The sequence below is a fragment of the Lepidochelys kempii genome, chromosome 4, assembly GCF_965140265.1.
Source record: "Lepidochelys kempii isolate rLepKem1 chromosome 4, rLepKem1.hap2, whole genome shotgun sequence".
Taxonomy (NCBI): Eukaryota; Metazoa; Chordata; order Testudines; family Cheloniidae; genus Lepidochelys; species Lepidochelys kempii.
Genome location: NC_133259.1, coordinates 15,683,830 through 15,704,599, shown reverse-complemented (window position 1 = coordinate 15,704,599; position 20,770 = coordinate 15,683,830). Strand labels below are relative to the sequence as shown.

Genomic DNA, 20,770 nt, shown 5'->3' with positions numbered 1-20,770 from the left:
CTCACTATACAGTGTAGACAATGTACTGCCCATTATATTTTACAGCAGTATTTAGCAACAGATACACACATTCTCATGGTGTAAGTGGGTGAAAATGGGCACGTTGACTGCCATCTCGTGTAATGCAAGAGAACTGCACTTCTATTTGAATGCCTCAGTACTGACATCTAGTGCCAAGTAAATGAATACAAGGAAAGTTTACCGACACTGGCCATTTTTTATATATCATTATTTCCAGATCATCACAGTATAGGAGGTTGTGCTGTTTCCAGAGAGCTGTTTGCATTCAAGAAAAAAAAAAGGAAAATGAACCCACTGAAGATGGCAAAACTGCAGAAGCTTCTTCATTTATGGGCAGTACATCTTGTGTTCAATGTGTGTTCATTTTAGGAGTCTAGAATCTTATATAACATTATGGTTACACATTGTCCGACTCATGCGTTTCACCCTGACCCATAATAAATTTACATTTAAACAACAAACATTTTGTCCATAGAAACTGCCATGGATGCTAGGATGTCTACCCAATATGCCGACCTTTTCATGGCCCACGTCAAGGAAGAATTTCTGGAAAAATGCATCACAAAACCAATGATAAACCTGAGATACACTATTGATATTTTGATCCTCAGGATAGACTATTTAAACTCTGTCATAGATTTCTACCACAACTTCAGCAACAACCACCCATCCATAAAACTCTCTCTAGACCAGCATCAACTTCCTCAACACCACAATCAGTTTCAATAATGGAACCTAGCAGCCAACTATATACAAGAAATCCACAGATCACTACACTTACCTACACAGATCCAATAACCACCACCAGTTAGTCATTCACAATTCCTAATTTTTCACAAAATGAAATGAAGTTTTCATGGCTCAAAAATAAGATTCTCATGATAACTTCACAAAACTTGACCCACTGTGAAATTTCCACCATTTCTGCCCAAAACTACCAACACTAATATTTATTTGTTATTATTGCTGGGGCAATGAATATCATGGCTCCATTGTGCTAGACATCATCACATGCCCCAGTGAGGATCAGAGGTCCCTTGTGTAAGGCATTGTACAAACACACACAATGATACCATGTCCACGATTTATTTGACCCACCCTCATTCACAAATGGAAACATTTTCAAACTCCCTGACTCACACTTAATTGTGTATTTATTAGTATTTGGGCAGTATTTGGGTAGTTTTGAAGAAAATAGATTTTTAAACAAAAAAGTTATTCACAATCTTTGATACTAGTGACCAATTTCATATTAGCCATCAAAAGACTTACATATGAGACAAGTATTCAGGGTGAACCATGCTGCTGAGAACAGCCACTCAGGCCAATGAGAGTTGGTGAGGGCAGGGACCATGTGGAGTTCACTTACTATGCTAGGTACAAAGTTTTCCAGCATATCAGCTTCCTATGAGTTTGCACATGAAGCTTTATATACAAATACTATTTACAGACTCCTCAGGGAAGTGAAAGCTAAAAGATCCAGTCATACAACCTAAAGAAAGTTTAGCAGCTCCACAATATCCTTGGTTAGTCCACGGGACTAAAGTTAGATCAATACTGAGCACTTTTGAAAATACTCACCCTAAGTGAGTAGTTATGAACAGAAAATTCCATCAGCGCTTGGGTTTTTTTTCAATGTTCAATTTGCATTATTCATGCAAAATTTTGCTCTTGGCAGAAACAAGAATAAAATCAGAGTAACTCCATTCCAAATAAGATCTAGATCTAGATCTAGATCTATTTTTGTATAACTGAGGACAGATTTTGACCCCGATGTTTATTTTTCAATGAAAAACACTTATAAAAATTATTTTCTTATTTAACTATATTCAACTACATGTACATTTCAGAAATTCAAATAAGTGAAAAGAAAATACAGAAAAATACCTCAGATCAGTGCGTCTTGGAAAAAGCTTTTTCTTTCCATTAAAATAAATCTCAAATTCGTCAACCTTCAGCCTGTGTGCATAGTCAATGTAGGCAGACACCTCCTGACCACGAGAATTTCGGTCACGAATGAAGATTATGGACTGGAAAAAACAGAGAACTCCACAAATAAGAAATACAAAAAATACATTAGTAAAATAAATTTTCATCTGCATCACTGACTTTTACAATTTGTTCCCTTTTTATTTTGGCCTGATTTATTTTGGCCATTATTGGGGCCAGATTTTCAAAAGAGCTCAGCTTCCATTTAGGCACCTAAATGCAGACTAGATTTGTAAAAGTACTCAGCATTCAGCATCTCCAAATCAGACACTTATGACCAGATTTTCAAAAGTGCTCAAATGTGCTGAGCTCTTTTTAAAATCTGGCTAGGTATTTTGATGTCTAAATGAGAGAAGAGTCCTTTTGAAACTCTGCACCATATTGTATAATGCATAATACATAACTCCAAAGAGCAACTTCCCGAATTAAATAAAATTAATTAAAGAGAATATAGCATGCCAATCACTAAAACAGAGTGATAACTAAAATTGAAATAGAAATGGATCATAGCTCATCCAGATCTGAACTTCTCCACAGTTTGGGGTGTTCAGATCTAGGATTCTGATCTCACCCAGTATACAGACAAGGTCCAAAATAAAAGTTTGGATCCAGAATAGCATCTGAAATATTAAGTAGCATATGTGTGTTGGATCTATGGTTTGGGACATCTCTGTACATTAAAAGGCAACATATATTCAACTCAACATTCATAGCCAAGTTAAATCCACACAGAAGGGTTATTTATTGGTAATCCTGTTTGTCATAGTCCTCTCTTCTTCTATTCTACCATTAGATTCAATGTTATGGCTCCAATTATCAGGAAGTAGGAGGAAAAAACTGTCAGCCACCCAAGATAAGGTCCAGTCCACTGTTAGCGACTACCAGAACAAAAATTGTTATTGTTAAAGAAACCAGAGTAAATTCTGTGTAATAATCCATGTGGTAGCCCTGGGAAATTCAAATTTACAAGTCATACGTTGCTTACTGGACATCCCCCTCTCCTCCTGTCCTACTCAGTAACCATTATGCTTAGTTATTATACTAAGCCATAATCTTCAGAGAAAGCCTTACCTAGAGTGCAACTAGGAGCTTGAGCTGCTGAACTGTGACTCTACCATACAGAACAAGTCCAATTAGTAGGGGCACATTAAAGCCTCCCCCCTCACAATCAAAGGTTTCTGAACCCCTATTACCTCTCAGCGCTGGTTTTCATTTTTCTTCTTGTGACTTATCATTTTTGTCCCAATAGAATGAATGGGGGAAGCTGGGTCAGTGAGAATCCAATAGAGTTACTTGGAGTCAGGGTTAGACAGAAAAGGAGTACTTGTGGCACCTTAGAGACTAACCAATTTATTTGAGCATGAGCTTTCGTGAGCTACAGCTCACTTAGACGGGAGTCAGATAGAACAGAAAAAGGAGCCTGGAGGGAAATCTCTTTTGGGAAGAGAAGAAGGAACCACAAAGCATCTGAAAATGAAAGGACTGCCTATGAAAGGAGAATGATTGTCAGAAACCCTTCCAGCAGGAACTGCAGGATAAGGTCATTAGCAAAGAGGGTGAGTCACATGGACTGAGGAAAAAGGATCTTTCTGGGATTCAGAATGTTCCTAACCACTTTGTCTTGATCCTCCCGAAAAAGCTTTAGGCCCCTGTATGGTAAGTCCACCAATTCTGTTTTTGATCCTACACATTCCAATAGTGAAGTCAGTGTGGCAATGGGCCAGTGGATAGACCTCTATATCTGGTGACAATCCTGGGCCTTTAAGGGAATCCACTCCTAATGGCTTAGAGGGATTACTCATTGGGATGCCAGTGTCAGGGGCCTGAGACAAGTATGGTAGACTAATGTCCCTTGGTTTTTCTTCCTTGCAAGGTGGGGGGGGGGGGGGGCGGGCAGGAGGACCGAGGCAACTCTCAACACTTCCACAATGCAAAAGAAGAATTGGCAGGACAGGAGTGGACTGGGGCTTCTATAGCTTGGATGTTTGATAGTTCTTGCCTCCTGGTTCCTAAAGGTTATCAGATAGCAGAGACACACAAGTATCCATTAGACTATGTCTGTTTTTTTACCCAGCTGAGATCTGAATGGGTTTTTTTTTGTACATCCATGAAAAATGCACATCTATGAAAAATGGCATATCGAAATCATATCGAACTCTTATAACAAAGATTCTTTATTTTAACATCACTAAACTAATGTAATGGTGTCTTTGGCAAAACATTGGGTTATTCTTACAATACTTTTCCTTTACTACCACATTCACACTCAGTTTCCATAAAGGGTTGTGTTACCACACTTTGCATCTTTTGTACCATAAGCATCTCTAATCGGTAGATCCAGAAGAACCTTTCAATAGGTGGATACCTCCAGCTACTTCAGCATAATGTGACTTCTCCCATCCCCAGCATACTCAACCTTGTGAGATGCATAATTGAGCTGAATGTTATGCTAAATCAGAAAAAAACGTTTCTTTTTAATTGACAACAAGTGCAACTACAGTACACTGCAGCTGTGATTAGATAAAAGACTAGAAGCTTGTCATAAATATCTGAACAATTGATTCATCATCTCTTTAAAAATTCCGAAGTTACAGTTTAAATAATTTGAATTACATGGGATAGTCCAATAATAAAAGAAAAAAGTTGGCAAAATGCATGTACTATCTGCAGTATAAAACATAAAGGACATCTTTCAACTCTCTTCTGATTATCAAATTAATTTCCTTAAATAGGTGTTCACATATAATCAACTATAAATCAATACAGATCTACAGTAAAGTCAATAACTGTTCCTATTAATGTCCTCAAAACTTCTTTTGAACTTCAAACACCCAATCAAAATATTTAAAACAAAAATTTCCTGTAATAAAGGTACAAAGGATTCCCACTGAAAACTAAAAGCTTTTGATCCTATCTCATCTGTCAGCATTATTTTTCATTTTTCTTCTTGTGATTCATTTCTAACCACCTATAAAGCTTTCATTCATAAAACTATGAATGTGCTTGAATTTTCTTAGGTTGTTCTATCACTTTTTAATTTTGCCACACCTTTCTGCCTCAGAGAAGGATTTTTATACGTTTGTATGTCATTTTTATTAACTGAAATGATCAACAGCGGATAAAGCTTTCATGTTAATTTTTTTTTTAAACAGAAAATGTGAAATTTAAAACTTACTTCCTACAGTTCTCTTTACTTTTCACTACAACTTCCTTTATTATACATTTTAATGTATCCTATTACTAGAAGAAGAAACACATTCATTTACCGGTAATCAGTTGCCTCCTGAATAGAGCTGGTTGGGAATTTTCCAACACAACTTTTTTTCATCTGAAAGTGTCAATTCACCAAAACCAAAACTGTTTCTGAGACAGCATCAGTTCAGTTTCAGTTTTTCACTCAAAATGACTTTTTGTTTTGAAATTTTAGTTAATTTATACTAAAAAATTATTTAACAAATGTAAAAAGGCGTGCAATATTTAAAATATCAGATGAGAGAAAAAACTATTTTAATAATTAGACAAATTTTAAAACTAAAGGAACTATAATGCTAGATTCAACAGTAGAATAGACAGAAAAGATTGCGTACAAGTTTATTTCTCTGTGGGCGGACACCAGAACTATCACAACAAAGTACCACCCTCACCATTAGTGTAAGTAGATGTGACTCTGTTGAAGTTAATGGAGTTGTGCTTGATTGCTCCAGCCATAAATTTGGCCCTTTGGAATATACAAGCTCGCACGTTCCTGCAGAAAATCATCAATGATATTAGTGCAATTAGAGAGCCACATAATTCATCTCTTGTGTTGAAAATGAAAGAAATCAGCTGTCTGCCAATCTGAAAATCCAGTGCATACTAGGGTGCGCTTTTGTGTGTGATGGGAACAAACAACAGTTTTAAAGGGCTGCATTAAAGGCCTGTGACTCACCCAAAAGAGCAAGGAACACATTTTTCCTTCTAAACACTAGACGTGTCTCAAAAATGTGGCTACTGTATTTGGAATGATGCCAGAAATGGTGCTGTTCCAGTATTGACATTGGAAGAGGATCCAGTAGCAGGATGAGCATTGTAAGTGGTGCTAGTATGTGAGCCAGTGTCTGTTGAACAAGCCAGGGCAGCTCCTGGTTCCCCAGAACAGATTTTGCCACAGAATGGGGAATTCGTTTTAAATCTTCCTTCTCGAGGTTCAAGGAGCTCATAGAAAAAGCTTTGACTCTCAGAAGGGGCACCATAGAAAGTGTAAAACTCTGGAGAAGAAAGATGATGCCTCTGCAGAACTTCTGTGACAGACTGTGCAAGAGTTGGATGGGCAAATATGTTGTGCCTAAATTTGAATCTCCTTGAAAATCATAGGTTGGAAATTAAGAAGAGGACTCAAACCAGTTTGCTGCTCCTCTCTGTTAACATGAGTATTTTTCCCTTTTAGCTTGGTGAACCGAACATCCCCATGTTGGATCAGATCACCTTAGGCATCATATTTTTACATTTTTTTGTTCAAGGTAGTTGGCGAGATAACAATGTTTTGGTTATTCCAGTTTTCCGTTTGTATATGTATGATAGCTCAGTGGAGGAGGGCAGGAGGGATAGCTCAGTGGTTTGAGCATTGGCCTGCTAAACCCAGGCTTGTGAGTTCAATCCTTGAGGGGGCCATTTAGGGATCTGGGGCAAAAATTGGGGATTGGTCCTGCTCTGAGCAGGGGGTTGGACTAGATGACCTCCTGAGGTCCCTTCCAGCCCTGATATTCTATGATTCTATGATTCATCAGTGCTCCATACAGACAAAAGTAGAACATACATGTGGAGTTGTACCTTAGTCATGAAAAGTATTGTTAGCATTTTCTCCAGGAGCATATTTGCACTCTAGAGAAATGTGAGTGGAACAAAACTATGAATGCTCAAACTAGCTTGGAAAAATAATGGCCTACTCCAAACTTCTCTTTATTTTTAGAACTAAATTCACTCAATCTTTTTTTAACTTTCTGAAATATTACTTATTTTTTCCCCAGCATTGTTGCTGTCTTTGTATTCCTCTTAATTTAACGGTTCATGAAGGGTGTTGTCTCAAGGCCTGATTCTCCTCTCTCTTAGGTCCTAATTCAAGGCCTACGAAAGTCAACAGAATAACTTACCCTGACTTCCATAGGCTTGGATCATGCCCTACACAGGTGTAAATTACAAGCACTGCCACTGAAGTCAGCAGAGTCACTGCTATAAACTAATGTAAGTTAGAGAAGAATCAGATACAGAGGACTTCCAACTTAGTCACAAGCACACTACCAGAAATTTAACAAGACAGCCTGTTTCCACGAGATTCATAGCCAAGTTGTTCACATTCAAGAGGTTTCAGTGAGTTTGGATAAGAATGCAAACTTTTGGGAACATATCTGAACCAAACCCAAACTACAAACCTTGTCAGAGTCATACACCATTACACAACCTAGCCTACAAATCTATATATTGACAAATACTGTAAATGGTGGGAGGACTTTATGTCAGGCCTAGTCTACACCCTGTGACTCACATAAAGTTCCACCTTAGCCTCCAGAATAAATTTCTAAACTGAACAGGCCTTTAAGCCATGTTTCACCCAACTAATTGCAAGTAAGGACAAGAAAGTGTGTGGACTTTTTGTCACACTCAGAATCCTTAAAAGAAAAAATCGTATTGGAAAACTCTACATGTCAGAAGAACACGCAGATTGATTTATGCACTGCCTGGAGAGGACAATCTGCATGTTTCCAAACAAACAAAGCTGATCAAATTAGTGGCTAAAGAACTACGATTAATTAATGTGGGAGTCTAATCCAAAGTCCATTGGCTGCAATGGGCTCTGGATCAGGCCCTTGGTACTTTGCAAAACATTACGGGAAGAACAGTGACTTGCATAACCTACAACATGTTACATAATCTCTCTGTGCCTCACGTTTCTCTTCACTAAATTGGTGCTAATATCTGTCTCTAAAACTTTGCAGTCCTCAAAGTGAAAATGTATTCTTATTACGGCTGTAAATCCTGTGGCCTGAAGCCTTAGAGAGAAGTGAATTCACTACTGCCATCTGTTGGTGACCCCTTTTGCCTTTGAAAATCTCCCCCTAGTACAGCTGATAAGGCTTTTTGTCCACAAGCGCAGGGCCAATCAGAGGGGGGTGGGCGGGGGGGGGGGGGGGGGCAGGAGGGCTATTTCGCCTGGGCCTCAAGCTCAAAGGGGGCCTCATATTTAGACACTTGTTAATTTTTTGGCATTTGATAAGTTTTGCAACTTGTTTTCATGTGCATCCCTATTGGACCAAAATGTGATGCACATTCTCAGCTTATAGCTTCAAATTTAAGCAAATAAGAGATGTGATTTGGTAAAAGACCATTTTTTTTTAACTGATATAGATTTTGTCATATTAAAGAGTTAAAAATGTTCATAAATGTTCATTAAAATATATTGGTTCTGATGGCACAAGATTAGACCATATGTTGTCATTTTTTATTTTTATTATGGCTAAGGGCCTCAAAAGCTGAAAGTGGCCCATGTCTCTCTGGACCTCTGAGAGATCCTGTGCAAGCGTCAACATCACAAAAACCAATCATTACCATATCTATTAACTGGGATCTTTATTGAACCTTAACCTCCTTCCTTAACCTCAGGAAGAGACCAGCTGCTTGAAGGTGGCCCCTTTTGGTCAAGTGGGAAGTACTTAGGATGGTATTAGGAACCTTGCACTGCCTGCATTTCTAAGGATAAACAGAGACTTGCAGTTCTAGCACTGTCAAACTAGTGCCTTACAAAAACATTAATATTCACACACAAAGTAAATAAAAGGGACAAACCAAAAACAGTTGAAATTCTTAACACAAGCAGCATAGTGCTATAGAGTCCCATGCCCATTGCAGCTAGTGCAATGGGCATGGGACTCTATAAGGACAAATACAATAATGAGTGACAGGTTTCAGAGTAACAGCTGTGTTAGTCTGTATTCGCAAAAAGAAAAGGAGTACTTGTGGCACCTTAGAGACTAACCAATTTATTTGAGCATAAGCTTTCATGAGCTACAGCTCACTTCATCGGATGCATACTGTGGAAACTGCAGAAGACATTATATACACAGAGACCATGAAACAATACCTCCTCCCACCCCACTCTCCTGCTGGTAATAGCTTATCTAAAGTGATCACTCTCCTTACAATGTGTATGATAATCAAATTGGGCCATTTGCAGCACAGGTAGAGGTTTTCTTACCCTCCACCCCCCACAACACAAACTCACTCTCCTGCTGAGTGGTCACTTTGGATGGGCTATTACCAGCAGGAGAGTGAGTTTGTGGGGGGGTGGGGGGGAGGGTGAGAAAACCTGGATCTGTGCTGCAAATGGCCCAACTTGATTATCATACACATTGTAAGGAGAGTGATCACTTTAGATAAGCTATTACCAGCAGGAGAGTGGGGTGGGGGGAGGTATTGTTTCATGGTCTCTGTGTATATAATGTCTTCTGCAGTTTCCACAGTATGCATCCGATGAAGTGAGCTGTAGCTCACGAAAGCTTATGCTCAAATAAATTGGTTAGTCTCTAAGGTGCCACAAGTACTCCTTTTCTTTTTACAATAATGAGTGGTTACTTCGAAATAGCCTCATGAGGAATCCATTAACCTAACCTTGCCGAAATGCTAGGAAATATTATTAGCCCAGCCTCAAAATCTGCACACCAGCCCTTTACCAAAGGGATGAAAAAAGAAAATAAACATTTCAATCTCCAGTAAAAAAACAAAACCCTAAACCAATTACTCTTTCTTTGCCAGTGGGTGAGTAGAATTTTGCAAGGCTAAACTAGACTCTTGGGGGAATATTTTATACACCATACATTGTCACTGATTTTCTGAAGACACAGTAGCAAATGACATCCCCACAGCTGGGATCTGTATGTAGGTTCTGATTCAGCATGGGCTTAACTCCGAGAACTCACTTAAGTCTATCGGTACTCAGCAAAGCCTGTGAGCATGTGCTTAAGTCCCAGGTGAATGGAACTTCAGATATGCTTAAGGGCATTGCTGAACTGGGACCTAAGAGTTGGCAAATAAGCCAGCATGATCTATGAGCCACAGTATTGAGAGATCCCTCTTATGGATTCAAGTTAAATGTGGTATAGAAGATAGAATATGGGGAAATTAAGGGGCCAGCCCTGCTGTCTGGTGAAACATACTTCTAACAAAAGTACTTTAAAGTCTGACTAATGGAAGGTAAATGGCAGGAAAGGAAAGACAGACAATATTTAGGTCAATTATTAATTATTCATTCTCTTTTCATGTGGACAGTATCACAGGTGGGGCCCCAAGGGCCCAAGCAGAATTTGACTGAAAGGGACAGGCTTAAAATGCATTATAAGTTAAAATACATGTTTAATGACTAGCAATTTATTTTTGTTGCATGGTGTTTGGCCTTATTTGCCACCTGAAGATCATGTTACATCTAATAGAAATACCAGCGAGCAGTGGAAGAAAGGCGCTCACCTCCATATCTGTAAAACAGATGCCATTCGCATGTCTGCTCTGCAAACAGGAATAAATTCCTGACCCTGACCCCTCACAGGAGTGAAAACTGTGTAAAATGTAGCGTTCCATTTTTTGATTTTATCTTTAACTACATTTTATTTTTAGTGGGGGAAGTATGAGGCTTAATTTCTTATAAACCAATTGAAACATTCTAGTAAACTAAGGTGTAAAATGGATCTATAACTTGCTGTGCACAAATTTTCACTGTGTTCACACTTTCATCTGGAAATACTGTTCTCTTTCTTATTCTAGCTTTCAGATTTTTCTAAAATGTGTAATAGTAATACATCTGGTAATACACGTGTACATTTTTCTACATTTTTCTAAAATGTGTAATAGTAATACATCAGTCTCCTTTTCCTATGCTCAAAAATGCAATTGGTTCTTCAGAAAACACATATCTTTTACTTACCTATAATTCTACAAAAGAATTAAAAACAAGGTGCATGAGAATAAGCACAGGATCACAGCAGACTTAATCCCGAGTTCTTCTAATACATCCAAAATAAGCAGGATATGGTCTAAGGGCAAGTGCAATTCAAAAAATGGAGATCTTAACATAGCAAAAAAAAGTTAAATGTATGTTTGTCTTGGTTTTTCCTCACTTAAAATACCTCCAAGCCCTGACCATTTTAATTAGCTCAACATCACTTATAACCTTTCACGTTTTAGATCTAAATGTTGGATTCCATTCCCCTAAACAGCAGTGATTGATGCTAGTTTGGAACACCAAAAGAAATACTCTTTGATACTTTATTTAGTTAGCAGAAATAGCCAAACAAAAACCCAGCAGTAATATAAAGCAGATATGTACTCTACCTTGGGTTAAACGGTAAAACTCTTTTGTGGTTCTTAGTACTCATAGGAACCTATTTCATATTGGTGTTGCAGGAATAACATTGTGTCGAGACCACACAGATGCTAAAATCGTTACTCAAGGCGCAATCCTACAATTCTTCACTATGCATAACTTTCACTGAGTTACATGGGAGTTCTCTGGGTTGAAGGACTGCAGGATCAGGCTCTTATTAAAAGACCACCTACATCCTGTCAACTGTGTGCTAGATTTAGGTACAATAGTTTAGGGAGTCTTTTCAATCTGTACAAGTAGTTAGGCAAGATACCAAGAACAGGGCTGCTCTTGCAGTTCAGACACTGGGATTCTGGAGATATAGGGCACTACTGCGCTACATCAGTACAGCTGCACTGATGCAGCTGCGCTCCTGTATTATGTCTGGTGAGGATATGCTATGCTGACAGGAGAGTGCTCTTCTATCAGCATAATTACTCCACCTCCACGAGAGGCGGAGGCTATGTTGGTGGGGAGTGTCTCCTGCCGACATAGTGTGGCGTGGACAGCACTTAAGTCGATGTAATGTATGTCGCTCGGGGGGGTGTCTTTTTCACACCCATGAGCGATGTAAGTTACATCGACTTAAGCGGTCGTGCAGACCAGCCCCTAGGTTCAATTCCTAACTCTTCCACAGACTTCTTGTGTGTCATGTAGAGACACATTTTACAAAGAGCTCAGGAGCCAGGTTTTTAAGTTCTCTGCACTAAAATCTGGGCCCAGATTTTCAAAATTGCTTAGCACCCAGAAGCTCCCACTGTGACACTTAGGGCTGGACTTTCAAAAATTCTCATAACCCCAACTTGCTGAGCACTTGTGAAAATCTCACTATATATTTGGGTATTTAAGTGGGGGCTGAGCTCTTTGAAAATGTGGCTGCAACTGCACAGGCTGAGCTGTGTTATTTACTCATTCACTTAACACAAGAACCAGGGGCCACCAAATGAAATTAATAGGCAGCACGTTTAAAACAAACAAAAGGAAGCATTTCTTCACATAACACAGTCAACCCGTGGAACTTGTTGCCATGGGATGTTGTGAAGGCCAAAACTATAAAGGGGTTCAAAAAAGAATTAGATAAGTTAATGGAGGATAGGTCCATCAATGGCTATTAGCTGAGATGGTCAGGGATGCAACTCCATGATCTGGGTCTCCCTAACCTCTCACTACCAGAAGCCAGGGGTGCTGGAACAATTTTTATAGTGGGGGTGCTGAGAGTCATTGAACCAAACTGTAAACCCTGTATATGATGAAAACCACTTCAAGCCAGCAGCACCCCAAGCACCCCTAGTTCCAGCACCTATGCCTAAAGCTGGGAGTGGATGACAGAGGATAGATCACTTGATGATTGCCTGTTCCATTCATTCCCACTGAAGCACCTGACACTAGGCTAGACGGACCGTTAGTGTGACCCAGTATGGCCTTTTTATGTGCTTATGTTCTTAGAAAATCCAACCTTTAAACTCTCTGTGCCTCACTTCCTCATCTGTAAAATGGGGATAATAATCCTTCTTGTCTGTTTAGCTTGTACACTCTTCGGGACAGGTACTGTTTTACTGTATTTTTGCACAGTGTCTAGCTCAACTGGGGACTCTATGAACTACTATAATGCTACCAATAACATCAGCATAGAAAGAAGTCATATGATAGAAAGTACCGTTGGCTAATGTGACAGCCCTTGCACTCCAAAATGGGTGTGGTCTTTGAGGTATCCCAAACTAGCTAGCATAAAATAAACCTCAGCTCAGGTGATAAACCACTGTTATTTGTTAATACTGGCAACCAACAGCTGTCAATATATTTCAGCTGACTTGTGTCTTGCTCAACAATTCTTGGTACGTGTTTAATTTGTGTGATTCTAGGCAAATATACATAGCAGAAAGTTCACAGGCACACAAATAAAGTGAAAGAAAAGAAAAGAAAAAAGCTAACCAGACTTTTTGAACTGGAGAAGCACGGTTTGAGGGAGAGAATGGCTGACTGAGAAGCAGATGTTCTAGCTTTTAACTCTTCAGAAAAAAAGTATGGTTACCCTACAGAAGAAGAAACATTTGCTGTGTATGTGAAGCATGTGCTTCCCAGTCACCTATTTATTCTTAGTGTTCAGCAGCTGTTCTCTAACTGGACTCTGGATTTGCTTCTCTGTGTAAACACGGTGTTGACTTGGTTTGGAACCAATATTCAGACTGAGAACAGGCTGCTGAGATAAGAGTATAGGTTACATCTGTTGGTGTTAAAATAAAGGTGCTTATTAAAAAAGGGAATCGTTCTCAGATCATTAATCCATAACAGGAATATTTGCACTCAAATGCATTCAGAATCCAAATTTCACTAAGAAAAACAAGACAAATTCAGCTCCAGCAGAGAGAAGATGGGCCTCTCCATTCTGTAACCATGCATGAAACCATGTTTAAACAGGAGCAAGACCAAGGACAGGGTAGGCCCATTACTCATGAGGGGGGAAAGACAATAACAGAAAATGTGGAAATGGCAGAAGTGCTAAACGCCTTTTTTGTTTCAGTTTTCTCCAAAAAGTTTAGTAACAATCGGATGTCTAGTGCAGTGAATGCCAGTGAAAATGAGGTAGGATCTGAAGCTAAAACAGGGAAAGAACACGTTAAAAATTACTTAGATGAGTTAGATGTCTTCAAATTGGCAGGGCCAAATGAAATACATTCTAGAATACTCAAGGAGCTGACTGAGGAGATATATGAGCCATTAAAATTATCTTCAGAAACTCATGGAAGACATGAGATATTACAGACCAGCCAGCTTAACTTCACTATCTGGACAGATAATGGAGCAAAATTCAAGCAATCAATTTGCAAACACCTAGAAGATGATAAGGTGGTAAGTAACAGTCAGCATGGATTTGTCAAGAACAAATCATGTCAAACCAATCTAATAGCTTTCTTTGACAGTGTAACAAGTCTTGTGGATAGGGGGTAAGTGGTAGATATGGTATATCTGGACTATAGCAAGGCTTTTGAGACTGTCTCGCATGACCTTCTCATAAACAAATTAGAGAAACATAGCCTAGGTGGAGCTACTATAAGGTGGTGCATAACTGGTTGGAAAAATGTTGGGAAAACTGTTCTCAGAGAGTAGTTATCAGTGGTTCACAGAAGGGCATATCAAGTACAATTATAAAGTTTGTGGAGGATACCAAGCTGGAAGGGGTTGTAAATCCTTTGGAGGAGAGATCAAAATGATCTCGACAGACTGGAGAAATGGTCTGAAATAAATAGGATGCAATTCAATCAGGAGAAATGCAAAGTGCTCCATTTAGGAAGGAACAATCAATTGCACACTTACTGAGTAAGGGGATCTGGGGGTGATAATGGATCACAAGCTAAATATGACTCAATGGTGTAACACTGTTGCAAAAAAAGCAAACATCATTCTGAGATGTATCATCAGGAATGTTGTAAGCAAGACGCGCAAAGTAATTCTTCCGCTGTACTCTGCACTGATAAGGCCTCAGCTGGAGTATTGTTTCCAGTTTTGAGCACCACATTTCAGGAAAGATGTGGACAAATTGGAGAAAGTCCAGAGAAGAGCAACAACAATGATTAAATGTCTAGAAAACATAACCTATGAGGAAAGATTGAAAAAGTTTGTTTGGTCTGGAGAAGAGAAGACTGAGGGGGGACATGATAACAGTTTTCAAGTACATAAAAGGTTGTTAGAAGTAGGAGGGTGAAAAATTGTTCTTGTTGAGCTTTGAGGATAGGACAAGAAGCAATGGGCTTAAATTGCAGCAAGGGAGGCTTAGGTTGGACATTAGGAAAAACTTTCTGACAGAGTAATTAAGCACTGGAACAAATTGCCTAGGGGGGGAATCTTGTCATTGGAGGTTTTTAAGAACAGGTTAGACAAACACCTGTCAGGAATGGTCTAGTTGTTAGCTAGTCCTCCCTGAGTGCAGGGGACTGGACTGGATGATCTCTTGAGGTCCCTTCCAGTCCTACTCTTCTATGATTCTGTGGTTATGGTCAAAGTAGGTCTCCATCCACACACAATACAGGTAGAGCCAGCTTATATTCAGCTGGGGTGGGGATGGTATGAAATCATAGTGGCTGTACCCAGTCCAGAGGGGATGAGAAGTGACAATGTGGAGTTGGGTCCATGGCCCCTCATACCAGCCAGCAGAGCTCTGGTAAAGGCAGGGGAGTATTTGCCACAATCCCCCAAGAGGTGGTGCAGTAGGTATACTCCCTTTGATTACTGGGAGGCACTCTACTTTCTGGTGTTTCCTCTGGGGCAGTGTGTCAGACTCTATGCTCCCCATCACTCACGGTTGTGTCGATCAGACATATAGAGCCCTTAATGTTGCAGCTGTGTTTAGAAACCAGTCTGGACCTCTTCTACAGTGCAGGGAGGATGGGAGACATTTATAGCATAGTTTCTGCTATCATAGTCCAGCAGGGAGACTGAAACCATGCTGAAACTGTTGGCTACAACCAGAGTCTAAAACAATTGTCAGTGAAGACAGCAAGATCCTCTTTCCCAATGGGTACAGGGCTGTAAAGAGAGGAAAAACCAAGTACCCATCTACACAACTGTAGTATTCTAGACTCTGATGTGGATTGGGGTTAGCAAAAGTTATACACTATCACATAGCAGGATTCAGTATCTACTGACTCCATTGCTTACTCTTATAACTGCCCGCCAGATTCCTGACTCCCTCATTTATCAGACTCCCAGTTGCCGTGATATTCTTTCACATCCTTTTCATTATTGCTAGACTAAGTATTGCAGTAAGTGGCAGGTAAAAGACTCTCAAGGATATAAAGGGTGTTGGTTCTTTGCTGAGAATAGAATGCAATTAAACATAAAATTGTCTGGTGATCCATTTATTACTAGTCTTCTGATAACTGCCTATACTTGGTGACACCAGACTTTCCGTGTCTTTATCTCCTTTTGGCATCATAGATACAATTTGTTGATTCCAGACTTGGCAAGTTTATTGCAATCTGTTTTTATGCTGTAACCATGACTAGGTAGCAAAATCTGCTCGGATAGTCACAGATCTGTATTGCTAGCAGAAGGCCCACCTGGGCACCTGCCCATATGCCTGCTTGCAACTTCGATTCCTTGCAAGCAGCTAGTACAAGAGTTCAGCTGTTCAACAGACACGGATAATGGCAACTGAGGTCAGTCCTGTGATTGGTTGCAGTTATGACCAGGCAATATAAATCAGCGAGGGGCTTCCTGATTACATAGGCAATAGGATGTCGGACACAGTGTCAGAGTAGTGGGAGTATCTGGATGCACAGCACTCTTGGTAACACATGGCGTAGTGCACACAAAGATGATTATTAGGAAGAGCAGCAGTGGTGACACAGTTGTTTGTTTCTGTTAATACACATGCTGCAGTATGGTTCCGGAACAATAACCATATGACAGTTCTGGCCATGACCAGCTATCCTTATGGGCACTCTTTGGGACTCTGATGGAACCATGGTGTTTGTGGATACAAACTATTTACTATTTGTCCACTTGCTCTGAGTTGCTTACAAACACTGTTGGCACTGTGGTCCATTGGGTAGGATGCTGGACTGGGATTCAGGAGAGGCCGGTTCGGTTCCTGACTCTGCAACTGGCTTGCAGTATGACCTTGGACAGGTCACTTCACCTCTCTGGGCCTGTCAGGGAACCAGCTGAAGCAAGGTCAATCTCCTAGCAACACGCTGAGTATAACTGATCTTGGCAGGGACTGCCTGGTTGGCTGCACTTCCTGAATGTGGAGGGGAAGAACTAAGCCGCACTTGACCTAAAAGCAGCCAGTGCACACTGGTTCCTCAACAGGTTCCATACCATGGTGGTGCTTAATTCTGCACCCATCCAGCCTGTGCCTGTCCTGCCCAGCTTGTTCTTGTTCCTGCTTCTAGTGCCTGTTCCTGCCTTCCTTCTCCATCCTTGATACTCCTGGCTCCAGCCACATCTCTGGTTCAGCCATTAGCTCTGGCATTAAGCTTCTGAGCCTCGGCTCTGACCTTCAGCTCTGCACTTGATTATGCCCCTGTTGTCCCATGGCTCTGATTCTCAACTCTGGCTCAGCTCAGCTGCTCTCTGACCTCCAAGTCTGGCAACCCCAATAGCTCTGAACGCTAGGACCAACTGCCCAAGTCCTGGTTGTGATCCTGACTGTGCCCCCATTCCCCCATCTTTTAAATAAGGATAATGATACTGACCTCCTTTGTAAAGTGCTTTGAGATCTATAGATTAAGAGCTAGGTATATATCATTCTACAAAGCTACCATATAGACAGGGCCTAGAAAAATTACAGAAGGTCACATATTATGTTCACGTGAAGAGGTGGGAGGGAAAAAAAACAAATATAAAGGCAGTTCAAGATTGTCTGTATAACTGAAAAATATGACAAAAACTCCATTTAGTTTTAAAGTTAAAAAAAAGCAAAAAAGAAAATGAGTCATAACACCATGGATGCCACCACAGACGCTTTCAGAAACTCTACTATGAAAATGGACTTTATTTAAAATTGCAAGCCTCCTAGTGAACCAAAGGGACCAAATTAGTACAAAATGATTGACTTCTGCATCTCAAAAGCCTCTCCTCCAACGAAAGAAAAAAAATCAATTTTTCATCTATTATTGAATCAGGCCCTGGGAGAGAAGTCAGACGGAAAAAATGTAAAAATGAGATAAATGTTATAATATGCCATTACTTAATTTTAAAATTTTTCTTAAATACAAATCGCTCCATGAGGGTACTTTTGAATCTTCTACTTCACCCAGGTGTTTGAACCTCTGTGGACAAAACTATTTCATTCCGGCTTCCTTTACAAGGGGTCAAAGTATGTCATGTGACATGACATGACCATATATATAACCTCTTATAACCTGATGTAATGCAAATTATAAAATGTGAGGCTTTCCATTCAGGGAATAATCCATGGGTAGCACTTGTGCTTGAATATTTGAGCCCTGGACAGCTTCTTCAGAACATCTTGTGACAAAGTTCCTGCTCTACCTTGGTGGGTCTTGTGCTTATTGGCGGATTTGCTCGCCTTGGAGCTTCAAGGCAGCCCTCAGCTTGGCCGTTTTTCTGAACTCACAGTCCAGGTCGACTCCTCCTGTGTCTGACCAGGAGTTGGGAGGATTTGGGGGGAACCCAGGCCCGCCCTCTACTCCGGGTTCCAGGCCAGGGCCCTCCTGGAACAGCTGTGCGGCAGCTACAACTCCCTGGGCTACTTCCCCATGGCCTCCTCCCAACACCTTCTTTATCCTCACCATAGGACCTTCCTCCTGGTGTCTGATAATGCTTGTACACCTCAGTCCTCCAACAGTCCGCGTTCTCACTCTCAGCTCCTAGTGCCTCTTGCTCCCAGCTCCTCACACGCACACCACAAACTGAAGTGAGCTCCTCTTTAAAACCCAGGTGCCCTGATTAGCCTGCCTTAATTGATTCTAGCAGCTTCTTGATTGGCTGCAGGTGTTCTAATCAGTCTGTCTGTCTTAATTGTCTCCAGAAGGTTCCTGATTGTTCTGGAACCTTCCCTGTTACCTTACCCAGGGAAAAGGGATCTACTTAGCCTGGGGCTAATATATCTGCCTTCTATTACTCTCCTCTAGCCATCTGGCCCGACCCTGTCACAATCTCTAATAAGTAGTTAGACATACAAAATATATTTTCAAACCAGATTGTCCATGGAGTTTTAAACACAGGGTTCCAAAAGTTACAATATTTTTGATGGAGAAGGACAAAGCCACGGTATCTCAGCAAAACATGTTCTTCCTTTCTATGTCAGAACTGTAGTCTGGCTAATTATCAGCACTAAGGCATTTATCCTGCAAAGACATACGCATGTACTTGACTTTAGACATGTGAGTAACCCCATTGCTTTTACCGGGATTATTCATGTGCAAAAAGTTAAGCACACGTGTAACGCTCCAGGCTCAGGGCCTGAATTTGGTTAGTTTAATTTTTCCCTCATCTTCACTTGGCAAAGTAAAGGATATTGATCTCTCTGAATCTGCCACTGGTTAGTACTGACAAATTATTTAGCAAAAAAAAACAGCATAAGGAAATCTTATGATTTATAAGGAATCATGAACCAAGGGCATTGTTAGAAATTTGGACTTGCCCGCCGTTTGGAATAATTAAATGATATTTTCTACCTGCTCCAGACTAGGTTTTCTTCAAATGTTTCTGTTGCAACCTCATACACGTTTTGGTGCCAAAGTCTCCAGGTGGAAAAATCAGGCTCATCTTCAGCCCCACACATTTGTTTTTGGAGGAATCCCTCCTCCTGCTCTTGCTTTGAATTTAATGATGGACTGTCACGTGAGAACAGACTTCACAAAAGAACATTTATGCAAAACGCAATGTACTTGGCTAGTAATTTGTTGAGTCTCCCCTGCTATGACTGCAGATGTTTTTTTGTTTAAATAAGTGCTCTCTCCATCACCAGCCAGCTTCTTCTTCTGCTTAATTCAACAGTCAACAGTTGATCCCACGTTTCTGATATCACAACTTGCTGCCATGGAAAAGAAAAATTCCACCAGAAGATTCAAGAGGGAAAGATGGGGTGTGACTCCATATTTAAATACTTCAAGTCAAAATTTCAAAGGTCCTCAGCCTGGTCTCCATTTGTAAATATACAATTTTGTTTGTCTAGATAACTTGCACATGCAATTTTTGTGCATTGGTGACAGAATCTACATGCATAAAATCAATTTGAGAGAGAGAGAGAGAGAGAGAGAGAGAGGATATATTCTTGTGTGATATACTTTGTTGTCGTGGATCTGGGTTGGTTGCATTACTTGCAAGTGACAAAGCCACGAATGACATCCCAAAGGAATCCCAATAAAACCTTCATACTACACCACACTACCATAAATTCTGTGTATGGCTTAGTTGTTACATAAAGATTATTTTAGGAACACTTCAGAGAGTTTTAAACATTATTTCAAATCCATCTTTCGATGAAGCCAGGTACCTTAATTAATCAGAGTGGGAGGGAAGCACTGAAAGATTGGGCCTTTTCTGTCTGTTGAACTAAGATGAAAAGTGGAGGTATGTTCAAGATTTCCTCTATAGAACAGCCTCTGTGTCCTTGACAGCCAAGATAATTAATACAATATTTAGAATGCAGGGTGTAATAGTGCCAAATCTGGATCAGTCCCTTGGTCCTGGTCCGTAGCTCCTGATGTGGGGGACATATCAAAGGAGGGAGAGGGCATGTCAGGAGGCTGTCAGAAGAAGCATGGGTGGCAGAGTGGAGCTCCTTTAAGGTCCCTAAATCAATGGCCTTGCCTGGCAACAGCTGTAAGTGCTCTTGGGACTGGAGCCAACTCTGAAGATCAGGAAACCACAACCAGTTACCTGACCCCCCCTCCTCAGCTGCCC

At 40.4% G+C, this 20,770-nt stretch overlaps 1 protein-coding gene across 1 annotated transcript in view; it reads right to left on the bottom strand.

Moving 5' to 3' along the window:
• CFAP299 (cilia and flagella associated protein 299) overlaps positions 1-20,770 on the bottom strand; it is a 395,565-nt gene that overhangs the window by 42,176 nt on the left and 332,619 nt on the right. The window contains exon 4 of the mRNA XM_073340486.1: positions 1,909-2,051. Within this exon, the coding sequence (XP_073196587.1) occupies positions 1,909-2,051 (143 nt within the window). The remainder of the gene's footprint in view (positions 1-1,908; positions 2,052-20,770) is intronic.